Raw genomic sequence first — 12,902 nt, forward strand, 5'->3', positions numbered from 1 at the left:
TTTCTCTTTCCAGCCTCCAGGTCTGAGCGACTGAGTGAACCACTGCTCTCTAAAGGGGCCTTTTTTTCACCTTTCTCATAGGATACCAGAGGAGATCTTTGGGGGGAGGCCTCTAAGGGCAGCAACGGCAGGGGCGGGCAAGAAGGAGTGAGTTATCACGGCTTGGAAGCCGATCTCAGGCTGGGGGAAAAGGCAGCTGGGATGGAGAAGGGATCACTAAGTAAATGATGGTGGGAGGGCTCTCTTGGGATGGGAGATGCTGTTAGGACCCGCTTAGCTGGAGAACTGCCATGACAGACTCAGAGTGACTTAGGCCTCTTCCAGGAACAAGGAAAGCAGAAAAACCAGATGCCGTAGTCAAAGATTACATTCCCCGGAATAAGATCAGGTGTCCGGAATGTAACTGTCAGGGAGGTGGACAGGGTGTTGCAGGCCAAAACAACAAATATATGTGAACTCTGCAAGTAATAGAAATTTGTTGAGTAATGCTTACTTGCCAAGATGAAAGTGCAAGAACTTGCTGAACCTAGTGCTCGGGGTCCTTCTTAAAACCCACTGCACCAAGTGGATACTTGCACCCCAGCTAGCTGGAGCAATAAACCTCCTATGTGATTTGCACAACCGGCTCTGTTCTCTGTCCTTGAGGGGTGTTCGACTCCGGACTCTTAATAATGTGTGCTGAAAGTAGACTATGGACCAAACATGATGGCCGCCTGTATTGCAAACCATAACACCCAAAAGGACATAGAGCATAAGAGGGAATGTGCCTGCCACAGAGGCAGGGGGTGGGAAAGGGATACTGGGGGTGGCAGGAGGGATACTGGGAACATTGGTATGGAAAACAGGCAGTGGTGGAGAGATGGATACTCGATCATTGTTTGACTGAAATGCAATCATGAAAGTTTGTGAGTCTGTAACTATCTCACGGTGATTCATTAAATTTTTTTTTTTTTAAAAAAAGGAGTGGGTTAGAAGCCTGGTGTCTGGCTCAGGGGCGCTGCCCTCCTCCCCTCCCACACCCGCCCCATGACCTCAGGAGGAGGAAAAATGAGGGAGAAACCCATCTCCCAGTCGCTGCCTGCTCTCAGCTGAGGGGATCCAGTATGCCAGAGGTTCCCCAGGTCACGGACACGTCCCTGAATTTAAGCGGTGAGCTTTGTCCCTGGGCTGCTGAGGGAAGCTGAGAAGCTGGGGAGCTTTCCCGCTGCTGAGAGCCTCTTCCTCCCAAGCCACACTTCCAAGGCGATGACACACCTTAGTGACAGGCAGGTGACACGCCTCCAGGTGCAGACTGGCGGGGACAGGACCCTGGTCCTGAGGCTTCAGGGTCCTGCTCACAGCACAGCAGCTCTAGAGCTGGCCAGGAAGGAACTCTCAGTTCACCGGAGAGCTCGTCAGCTGGCTGGCTGCATAGAGTGTGAAGTCAGCCCTAGGCCCCTCAGCCAGTCATTCTCATTGAAAAGCCTCTAGATTCTTCGAATCTCCCTTCATCACCACCCACTGCAGGTCAGGAAAGGCCAAGATTTCTCTTCCATCTTCAAAGTTCTGCTGAGCCAAGCAGACCCCCTACCTCCTTGGCTAGATGGTCTTCATGGCTGATGGGGGAGGGGAGACGGCTCAGAGGGCGGGGCAGTGCTCTGTAGCCAGAAGCACCTTGGACAGTGGCTCCCCAGCACAGAAGGTGGGTCCCCCAATTTGAAAAAAATGTATTCCCTTATGTGAGTCTGACGTAGGCAGGATAGGGAAGGCTCTCTCCCAAGGCAATGGCAAAAGCTAACGTTGCAGAAAATAGAAAAAACAGAAAAAAAAAAACAAAAACAAACAGGAACTAAGGCCTGATAAGACCCGCACCTGGCACCAGCAACAGACCCAGAGAAGCTCCTGGGCCAGGAAAGGAATTTTAAAAACCAATCACCACTCAATCTTCCTAGACAACCTCCTTAGCAACGGACTTTGACCTAGGTATAAGCCCCACATGGGGGCAGGTTGGAGAAACCCTACAAAGGCCACCTTGAACAAAGGAAGTGTGCCCATATGCTGTCCTAGCCCAAGTGCTGCTTGCACCCATGTGGCCAAGCACAGGTGGCATCCGAGCACGTGTTGCCTGGATCTCCCCTCTTGAGATGTGGACTTTCATGCTTTCATGCCCAATGCTGGGATGTGTGTAGGGGTTGTCTCCGCCCCTGGAGAAACCCAGGTTCTCTTGAGCGTGTTATTTTCATCCTCTCTCTTTCTCTCTTTTCTCTCATTCTCTTTCTCTCTCATTCTCTCTCTCTCCCCCCTCCCTCCCTCTCTCCCTCCCTCCCCCCCATACCTTCAAAAGCCCTCCAAATAAAATCCATTTACTTCACTGCTTGTCTACTCCTGAAATTCCTTTCTGCAAGGCAAGACAAGAACTCAGTAACCCTGGGTCCCAGATGGTAGAGGCGGATGGAGAGAACGTGACCGTCTTTCTACTCCTGGCTTTACATAAGTCACTGTGGAGCCCACCAACACCAAGTCTACCATATAAAATCCAGGATCCCCCAGCTAATTGTGAATTTCAGACAAACAAGGTAGTATTTTATTTTTTTTCCTCTTGGTAAATTCCATGCAAAATATGGAGCCACCTTGTGTGAACAAAACGATTTGCTGTTTACCTGACAGTCAAATGTTGCGGGGTACCAGCATTCCCAAGAGCTAAATATGGCAACTCTAATTACATCCATTACCAGCCATGACTAGTTGGCGCTTTGTGTCAAAAATTTAACAACATCCCAAACCCTGATTCTCTCCCTTGCCAGAGCAGAACACCCTCAAAACAGAACTTGTCTCTTTATTTCCTGGGCCTGTTTTTTAAAAATAAATAAATAAATAAATCTATGAATATGAGGGGAAAAAATAGGTGGGGGTGGGAGTAGGTTTGGGGTGGGGAGAGATGTGTCTTATTACAAGTGCCTCTAAGTTCGGAGCTCAGCCTGTTACAGGTCACAGGCCTGGATGCACGACTTAGTCCAAAGCAAGGAGCCAGATGGGATTGGGGGGGGAGGGGGAGAGAGGGAGAGAGAGAGAGAGAGAGAGAGAGAGAGAGAGAGAAGCAGAATTCAATGGGAGCTCAGGGACAGCAAAGAGGGGAGGGAGCAAGGGACAGTCACGGAACACACACGTCACTGCACCAAGAGCAGCGCCCACACGAAACAGTGAGATGAAAGAAAATGACGCTGATTCTGTGGACGGGCCCAGCAGTCAAGGGCAGACGCTCCCCGGCCCCCTCCCTCCCCGCAGCCACGTGGGCCACCAGCTAACCCTCCCGCCCACCTCTGACGCTCTGATGAAGAACAGCAGCTGCCCCCAGGTGCCACAGCAGGCGATAAAGGATGAAACCTGCTTAAGCTTTTAGAATCGCATTTATTCCCCTGATCATGTTATTCCTCGCCTAATATGGTGGTCTTCAATTTGTTATTTTTTTTTCATGGTGGAACGGTCTGAATAGCTCCATCAACCGAGGTAGTGTTCACACGGTTTGCTCTCTTCCACACGGTGTTCAAGCGTTGATGTCGGGCCCCAAACCCTCACTGGCAAGGAACTGATGATAATGAAATGACACCAAGGGGGAGGCCCTGGTGCCACGGGTCACAGAGCGTTGCCCTAAGCAAGTGGCTCCCCAGCAGAGGGGGCCAGCAGAGGGGGTGGGGGGCCCTAGCACTAAAAATACCTCTGACAAATCAAACGCCACCTGTAAGACACTCTCAGAGAAAGGTCAGGCTCATCAATGATTAATCCAGGATGCTCGAAAGCGAGAGAACGACATGCAGGGCTACAAGCTGGTGAATTTCCGTTACTTCTTCTTCTTCATGGAGTACAGCTTCTCCTCCAGCGGGACGGGGACGATCCCTGCACACTCTTTCACTTCCTGGGTCAGAGGGTGTTTCACGATGTTCGGTCTGATCACATCGATGTCACGGGACAAGTGCTCCATGATGCTTTCCACCATGGTGGTTGGTGCGTGGAAGTCCACCAAGAAGTACCTGCAATCACAGGGAAAATGGGGTCAGTGCCGACAGCAGGCCCTGCAGCCACGCCACGCTTCAGGGTCGATGTCCTCATGTTGCCCCCTCCCCGCAGGATGGTGCCACACACCTGCCTGGCCAGCATCGGTGAGGGGTGCCAACCTCTCCTGCCCATGACACACTGGGGAAACTCTGCAGCCAGCAAAATCTCACACACACACATACACACACACACACACACACACCTGTGATGTGACATTTCATACACGATGAGCCCTAGTGAGCGGGATCAGGAGCGGCACCTGCTATCCCCCAAGGCGGAATTTTCCAACCAGGTGGCAGAACCCTTTCGTGGAAACGTCTAGAAGGCCATCAGTCTGTGGCCCCCTCCGTTTTCTAAGAGCGACCTCCTGCCCCTGAGCAGGGTCCCCAGGCTCCCCCTCTGCGCAAAAGGAAGGGCATGAAAAAGGGTCCAGGTCAGGCTGCAGCGATAGCAAAGTGGGGAGGGTATATATTTGCCTTGCACATAGCCGACCAGGTAGGGTCGACCAGGGTTCGATTCCCAGCTTCCCACAGGGTCCCCTGAGCACCGCCAGGAGTCATTCCGAAGTGCAGAGCCAGGAGGAACTCTTGAGCATCGCTGGGTGTGACCAAAAAAGAAAAAGAGAGAAAGAGAGAAAGAGAGAAAGAGAGAGAGAGAGAGAGAGAAAGAGAGAAAGAGAGAGAGAGAAAGAGAGAAAGAGAGAAAGAGAGAAAGAGAGAAAGAGAGAGAGAAAGAAAGAGAGAAAGAAAGAAAGAAAGAAAAAAGAAAGAAAGAAAGAAAGAAAGAAAGAAAGAAAGAGGGCCCAGGATGGCTGAGACGACCCTGCAGTTAGACACAGCCGGCAAGGGACACAGTCTCCGCGAGAACCTGGCTGTGAGGACGTGCCTCTGCCCATAGGCCAGCAGAGACGGGCATCTTGCGAGGCCCCCAGACACGCCCACCTACCACCCGACAAAAGAAGGGGCCCCCCACCTCCACCTCCACTCGCTCTGCTCGGTCTGCAGCCTTCTCCGGGGCTTTATCCCATCCAGGATTCCTTCCGCCCCACCCTGAAGCAACCGCCGCCTCCTCCCGACTCTCTGGCCCCATCCACTGCTTTCCTCCTGCTACCACGGGCACGCACTGTGTCCTCTGTTCACTGTCTGTCTCTCGCCACTGGCATCCAACTGCCTTGGAAGAAGGGTGGTGGGTGCCAGCGGAGCCCTGGCAAATATTTGATGGCAGCAGCAACGGCATGAATGGCAGGATTCTCACGGACCAGAGGGAAAACCGAATTGAAAACCCAGCCATGAAAGAAAGCTGGAAGGGAAGGGGGGAGGGGGAGGCGGTGAAAAAACAAACCAAAAAAAGGCTAGCGTGTTGTGCAATTTCATTCAAAGAGCCTCAAAACGGTTACGCAAACTTTCTGAGCAGCCATTTACTCTTCGCCAAGCTTGGGGGGATGGTGGGGTGGGGGGATGAAGAGTCACTCAAGTGACTATTGGTGACGGTGGAGGGAATGATACAGAGCTGGGGGGTCACAGAGAAGAGGCCGCGGCCCTGGGTGTGTCCGTGCCAGGTCACAGAGGTCAGCACGCAGGGTGTGAAGGCCAGGAGTGAGAAAGAGGCAGAACCACCTGGCGGTCTCGTGGTGCAGGGTGGAAACGCCCTTCCTAAACACCCTTCACCGATGGGTGTCTCTGCAAGGAGAAGGGGGGTGGGGCGAGGGGTGCTAACGGGACCACCAGTCAGCTGGGTCTGGCCTCCACAGACCCTTCCCCCAATGCACTGCTGCTCTCATGGCACAAGGAACACTGACTAAGCGTCCATATCCACCACCCCCCCCCCCAACTCGAGGGCACAGAATGAGTCTCGAGAAATCTAAAGGATGGCAGAGAGATAGCACCCCTACACGGCTGACCTGGGTTCGATTGCCAGCACCCTGTCGGGTCCCCCAGCCCACCAGAAACAGTACCAGGAGTAAGCCCCAACACAGCTGGGTGTGGCCCCAACACCAGGAAATAAATAAAAATGGACAAAGATAAAAATCTAAAGGGATATGAGTAATAGGGGGAAAAGCTTGTTGGAAAACCTCCAAATATTTGGAAACCACACACAGGTATAAATAAGGCTTGGGTCAACGAAAGAATCAATATGGGAATTATGAAGAATTTTGAATGAACTAAAAAATGTATCAAAAATTGGAGGATGCCACTAAACAATACTCAGGGACTGAAGCGATAGTACAGCGGGGAGGGCGTTTGCCCTGCATATGGCTGACTGGGTTTGATCCCCGGCATCCCATATGGTTCCCTGAGTACCACCAGGAGTAATTCCTAAGTGTAGAGCCAGGAGGGTTGGAGCAATAGCACAGTGGGTAGGGCTTTTGCCTTGCATGCGGCCAACCTGGCCAACCCAGGATCGATCCCTCCACCACTCTCGGAGAGCCCGGCAAGCTACCAAGAGTATTCCGCCTGCATGGCAAAGCCTGGCAAGCTACTCGTGACGTATCCAACACGCCAAACACAGTAACGACAAGTCTCACAATGGAGACATTACTGGGTTCGCTCGAGCAAATTGATGAACAACGAGAGGACACTGCTACGGTGCAGTTCTACAGAGCCAGGAGGAAACCCCTGAGCATCACTGGGTGTGGCCCAAAAAACAAAATAAAACAATATTCAGCAGAAACTTACTTTAGCACCTTGCAAGGTCGCAAAATCAACCATCTGAGGAAACAATCTGCGCTTCCATTCTAGGAAACTAGATAAAAAGAAGAGCAGAATAAATGGGAAAAGAGGAAGAGGAGGACAGAAAGAGGGAAGAGGAGGGGAATAGCTGAAAAATACCAACATGTAAAACTTATTCAGGAGCCAGAGAGATGCTGCTTGGGTAAGGTTCATGGGTTCACTACAGGCACCACAGACCACCTCCGTGGGCCTGGAAGTCCCTGAGCACTGCTAGGGTGACCCAAGTGGTCCGCCCCCACCCCCCCACCCCAACAGGATCCTCAGAGCACAGCATCCTCACAGGCCCAGCTGCCAGGGAGTCAATGGGACCATCCTAACCCCCGCCCCCACCCCCACCGCTGCTGGGGGTCTCCTGAATAAGGCCTGCGAGCCCCACCCCAACCCCCAAACACAAACTCATTCAAGAAAAAAATGAATGATTAACTAGGCCTTCCTTGTTCAAATAAATTTAAACCGCAGTGGAAAACCTTCTCAACAAACTCATCAAAGAAATGCACAGGCCCAAATGGCATCACTGACAAAATTCTCCCTAACAAGCAAGACAGAAATCCCACTTCTGACACAAGTGGCCCAGAGTCTAGGAAAGACCTTCTAGTCTGTTCTCTGCCAACACTACCCTGATTCTAAGACCAGAAAGCACACAAAAGAGAAACAAACAACAACAAAAATAAGCAGTATCTTCATGAACACAAATGAAAGTTTCTACACGAGACTTTTAACAAATTGGCTGGGGGTATGGTGCTGCCAGCAGGTCAATCTGCACCTGTAAGGCGAGTGTATCAGCAGCCTGATGGCGCCTTCAGACTTCCAGATACCCCAAAATTGCTGCTGTGCCTTTGGTCAGACCCCAAAAACTTGGGGCAAGGTTTACCAAGAAAGTAAACGGGCAAAAATTAGGTATGTGGGAGACACACCCACGAACCACCTCTGGCTCAGCTATATAATTGGAGACATGGCCTCTCTGGTTCCTGATTGAACTGCTTAATGGCCATGATCCCAGAGACTCAGAAACCAATCTCGAAACCCAGTGGCTTTTGGAAGAAATGCATCCGGACCCTGCAGTAGGTTACTGTCGCTGGGCCACCCCAGGGGGAAAGATTGCTGTCCCTCCGCTTGCTCCCCCTTGGTGGCTCTGTGGCCACCATCCTCCAAAGGTCATTGGACAGTCAGGTTTGGTCCTGCAGTGACGAGACACACGGGGTCTCACAGGATGGGGGTGGAGCCGGTCCTTTCCTCCCTGCCCCAATGAGACCCCGAGTCGCTGCCCACGAAAGGCCTCTCTGGCTCCTGATCAAGTTGCTTAACGGCCATGATCCAAGAGACTCAGGAACAAATCTCGGAACCCAGCAGATTTTGGCAGAAATCCCCCCAGATTTAATCGTTAAAATTTTGTAATTTCAAAATTGCGCGGCCACTACTGCAGCCACGCAACATCATAATTTATTCATAACCAGAAATAGAAAACAAATTGTCTACTGTTGCCTTTTCAGCATATCTGAGTGTTGGGGTAAAATCCCAAATAATAATGGTGGGTCTGGTGTCAAAATATTGAATGTAATCAAAGTGGAGAGAGAGTAATGTGAAAATCATCTGCCACACAGGTAGGGGAAGGGTATGGAAGAGGGTTATACTCAGGCTTTTGGAGGTGGAGAATGGACACTGGTGAAGGTACGGGTGTTTCATTGTATGAGCGAGACTTAAACCCAGAAACTTTGTAACTGCTCTCATGGTGATTCAATAAATAAAATTAGAAAAAAATGAAAAAAAAAAAAGTAAGGTGGAGTCCATGCCCAATTCAATCAGCCTAATCAGTGGCTGAATAAATAGCAGTACTCCTACATAAAAAAACAAACAAACAAACAAACAAAAAAACAAATTGGCTAGTATCACATATGAGAAGGATATATCAAGATCAAATAGGATTAATCCCACAAATTCAAGACCAGTTGACTTAGCATTTCAAAATCAAGAACGTAAGTCATCATACCAACAAATGGAAAAAATAAAAAACTTATGTAACTTATCGAATGCAAAAAAGAAAATACCCCTTCTTTAATCCAGATAAAATTCTCTCAGCAGAGATGGATTAAAAGAACCCATTTCAACCTTCTAAGGGTCATATCAGAAAATCTACAATTAACATTATACCATATGATATGTCTGAATGATTCTCCCTTAGGAGGGAGAATAAACAGGATCTCTCTCACTGTTGCTGATCTCCATTTATTTGAAGATTCTCACTGAAGAAAAAAAGAAGTAAAAGGCATACAATAACTGTATTTGTACGTGATATGATTGTGTGTGAATATTTTAAAAATCCAGGAGACAAAATTTGTTAAAATAGTGTGTTTAGCAAAGTTGCATGAAACAAAAATCAACTATATACAAGCAACAGATAACCTGACCCTAAAGTTATATACCACTAATTAAACACATTTGGCAAAAGGTACATAAGATCTATAAGAACAATGCTCTTTGCTGGGGGAAACAGAACGCCTGCGGAACTGGAGACAGACCATGTTCATGGATATGAAAGAGCCAATCTGCTTGAATGTCAATTCTCATATGGATATATAGATTCAAAAGCATCTCACTGAAAATTCTAGAACACCCATTTAAACTGACAAACTGATTCTAAAGTTCAAACAACAAATCAAAGGACCTAGTATAGCCAACGCTGATAAAAAAAAAAAATTAAAGTTGGGAGATTAAAGATTAAAGAGATTAAGATTTCAGGACTTACTATGAAGCTATTGCAAAAAATAATTAAGACGAAGTTATGGCAATTGGCATGGAACGGTGGTCATAGAAAGACACACAAACAGGAAGAGAATCAGATACAGAGTGAGGAACAGAACCTAAACTCCATGCTGGTGGTTTTGAAAGAAGGTACAAAGGAAATTCAGTGGAGAAAGGGCAGTTTTTTCAATATATGTTGTGGGAACAAAGTGATGTACATATGCAAAAATTTGATTCATAAATGAAACACACAAAAATGAACTCATATTGAACATGGATCTTAATGTTCAAGTTATAAAACTAGAGGCAAACACAAGTGAAAACCTGAACCTTGATTTAAGGAAGATTCCCTTATACCATCTCTGTGGCAAAAACCTATAAACTTACCAGAATTAATTATCACAACTGAAAATCGCTCTTTGAAAGATACAGATAAAATGATAACGAGAGAGGGCTGACACCGCTCAGGGATAGAGCATTTGCCCATCCCAAACAAAGCTTGTGGGTTCCATCCCCAGCATCACACACACAAATAATAAAAGACATGCCACAGACAAAGAATTTGCAAATCACGTATCTGCCAAAGAACTTGCATCCACAATGTAAAAAAAAAAAAAAAGAAACGTTCAAAATTTAATTTTAGAAACAGGCATGAGATTTGAACAAGCTTTTGATGAAAAGATAATACAGTGGCAAAGCGGCACATGAAAAGATGCTCAGTATCACGGAGAGATTAGAGAAATGCAAATTAGAAGCACAGAGAGGCAGGGTCAGACTGGTGGGCAAGAAACCAGTTCATCAGAATGACTGGTGCTGGCAAAAATGAGCAGGAATTGGCATCTCTTGCCAAGGGGCAAGGTGGACCTGCACACCCCTTGGGAGACGTTGGCATTTTCTTAGAAAATCACCTGCTGCTATGATCGAGTCATTCCACTCCTAAGTGTTTCTACAGAAAATTCAAGCTTTGAGTCTCCACCACTTCCTGTACCTGAATGCTCACAGCTGCTTCGACCCTAACCACCATATGGGCGCCACCATGGGAGACCCACCAACGTGCTAAGTTCATAGGTATATCCATAAAACAGTGTCAATCCCTGCACAAAAGGTACAGTGTAGGATGATGACCTGAAAAGTAAACTGAGCAAAAAGGAACAAGAGTGACAAACCATAGAAAGGGTTCCAAGACTGAACAATGACAAGCCCTTGGCCCTGGATGCCAGAAGCGTGGTTAGCCAGCAGAGGAGGGAGAGAGCAGGGGAGGATGGTGGGGAGGAAGAGGCGAGGCTAGAAGTTAATGTAAGGGCAATGGTGGTGGTGGTGGGTGGGGGGGGGGATTGGCAATGACAAATGGTCTTGGACCGCTTGGTGACGGTGAGATGCAGAACTACATGAAAATCATAAACATTAACTAACGTCTAACCAACCGCATTACCTAAGCTACAAAAGCGATAATGAAGGGGGAAGTAAATAAAATAACTTTTTAAAAGACTGGAAAGAAAATAAGAGTACATACTGTCTGAGTCAATCTAAGCAGAATTATAGAACACGAGAGAAAGAAAGAATCAGCAGTGACCTGAGGTCAACTGGACAGAAAAAAAAGCCACAGGCAGAAGGAAACCTGTGGATTAACCAAACTCTTCACTCTCGTCTATGGTGATCCGATGCGCACGTACAGACATGGATCTTTATTACATTGCACACTTTAAATATGTGCCTCAATAGCGCCCCTGTAAGGCTGATGTTAAAACGACATAAAAGTATCACAAACCCTAGTGTCCACTGGCCTGGGCAGGAACGCTCCACTCCACACAGCCTCAGGATCTAACCCGTCATCCAGCCATCTCCTCTTCCACCAGAGTATGCAGCTTGATCTCCACTCAGACCACCCAGGAGGGCCAGGTCCTACCCCCTTCACCTGCCACCTTCCACCACGCTGATCTCTGACCCTAAAGGCAGCCCCTACCACCTCTTTCCTGGGCCTGGTCCAAGTCTTCCTCCTTTTAAAAGCATTTTTTTGGCTTTTCAGTATTACTCTCGACACGCAGGAGTCACTGGGCTGACTGCAGGCTGTGGCAGCTCTCCCTATGGGGGGGGGGGGGGTGAGTAGTATGTGGGGGGAAGGAAGAGAGAAAGAGAGAGAGAGAGAGAAAAAGAGAGAGAGAGAGAGAAACAGAAACAGAGACAGAGACAGAGGCTCAGGGAGCACCTGGGAGAGAGATTCTTTTATTGCCAGGTCGGTCAGCCTGATATACCCTAAGGGGCAAGAAACAAACACCTGAGGGGCACTTCCAGAACACACTTGCACAAAATAAGAACAAGTTTCTCATAGTGATTCAAGAAAAAAAAAAAAAGCAATGTGGAGTTCATGCCCAATTCGATCAGCTTAATCAATAGCTGAATAAATAGCAGTACTCCTACATTAAAAAAAGGGGGGGGGGGGCTGGAATGATAGTACAGTGGCTAGGGTGTTTGCCTTGCACGAAGCCGACCCAGGTTCGATTCCCAACATCCCATATAGTCCCCCAAGCACGGCCAGGACTAATTCCTCAGTACAGAGCCAGGAGTAACCCCTGTGCATTGCTGGGTGTGACCCAAAAAGAAAAAAATAAAATAAGGTAAAATGGATGATAATTAATTCCTTTTGGTTGGGGTCCCTTTTGCCCAATGTCCCCTGGCACTGTTCCACTGAGCTGACATTGACCAGTGGAGAGAGGGACCGTTGCCGGGAAGCCAAAAGGGGAGCTTCCGGGGCTACCCTCGTCTTGCTGGGGTCAAGTCTCGGGGGCTCAATCCTCACCCCTATCTGCCCCAACTAAGCCTTGCAATGTCTCCCACATTTGGGGATCACACCTGGTGATGCTCAGGGGCTACTCCTGGCTCTGCACTCAGGAATGATTCGTGGTGGTGCTCGGAGGGCCCTATGGGATGCAGGATGAAGACCTGTGTCCTCAACAGTCCAGACCAGGGCCCCCAAGGCCTGCGAGCCTGGCGGTATTGCAGGAAGCAGGGGACGGGACCAGAGGCCAGATGCCTGGACACGTTTAGGGAGCGAGAGGGGAGTGTCAGCTCTCCACGGGGGAGAACCTCCGCTGCTCTCCACAGCCAAGGGGGAAGAAGGAAGCACCAGAACAGGTGTCATTGAGGAACAGGATGCGGGGGGGGGGGGGGGGGGGGGGGAGGGCAGGGTGTGCATGAGAGGATGGATGGGGGGGAGCACAGGGTGATGCGGGTGGGATACACAGGGGATACACAGGATGATGCGTGGGAACCCCATGGGGTGACACCTGGGACTCTGGCCCTGGGCACCCTGTCTATCCTTTGGAGGTGCTGTGTGCCCAGGACTCACAAGGGAGGAGACGGAACAGAGAGACCTGCAGGGTCAGGGATCCACGGGGGCCTGGG

The 12,902-nt window shown here is 49.1% G+C and overlaps 1 protein-coding gene across 1 annotated transcript in view; it reads right to left on the minus strand.

Annotated features, from left to right (window-relative positions):
* Positions 1-3,401: 3,401 nt before the first annotated feature.
* MRPS6 (mitochondrial ribosomal protein S6) overlaps positions 3,402-12,902 on the minus strand; it is a 66,286-nt gene continuing 56,785 nt past the window's right edge. Inside the window, exon 3 of the mRNA XM_056109269.1 lies at positions 3,402-4,007. Within this exon, the coding sequence (XP_055965244.1) occupies positions 3,818-4,007 (190 nt within the window). The 3' untranslated portion in view covers positions 3,402-3,817. The remainder of the gene's footprint in view (positions 4,008-12,902) is intronic.

This window comes from Sorex fumeus, unplaced genomic scaffold (assembly GCF_029834395.1).
Source record: "Sorex fumeus unplaced genomic scaffold, SorFum_2.1 ptg000265l, whole genome shotgun sequence".
Taxonomy (NCBI): domain Eukaryota; kingdom Metazoa; phylum Chordata; class Mammalia; order Eulipotyphla; family Soricidae; genus Sorex; species Sorex fumeus.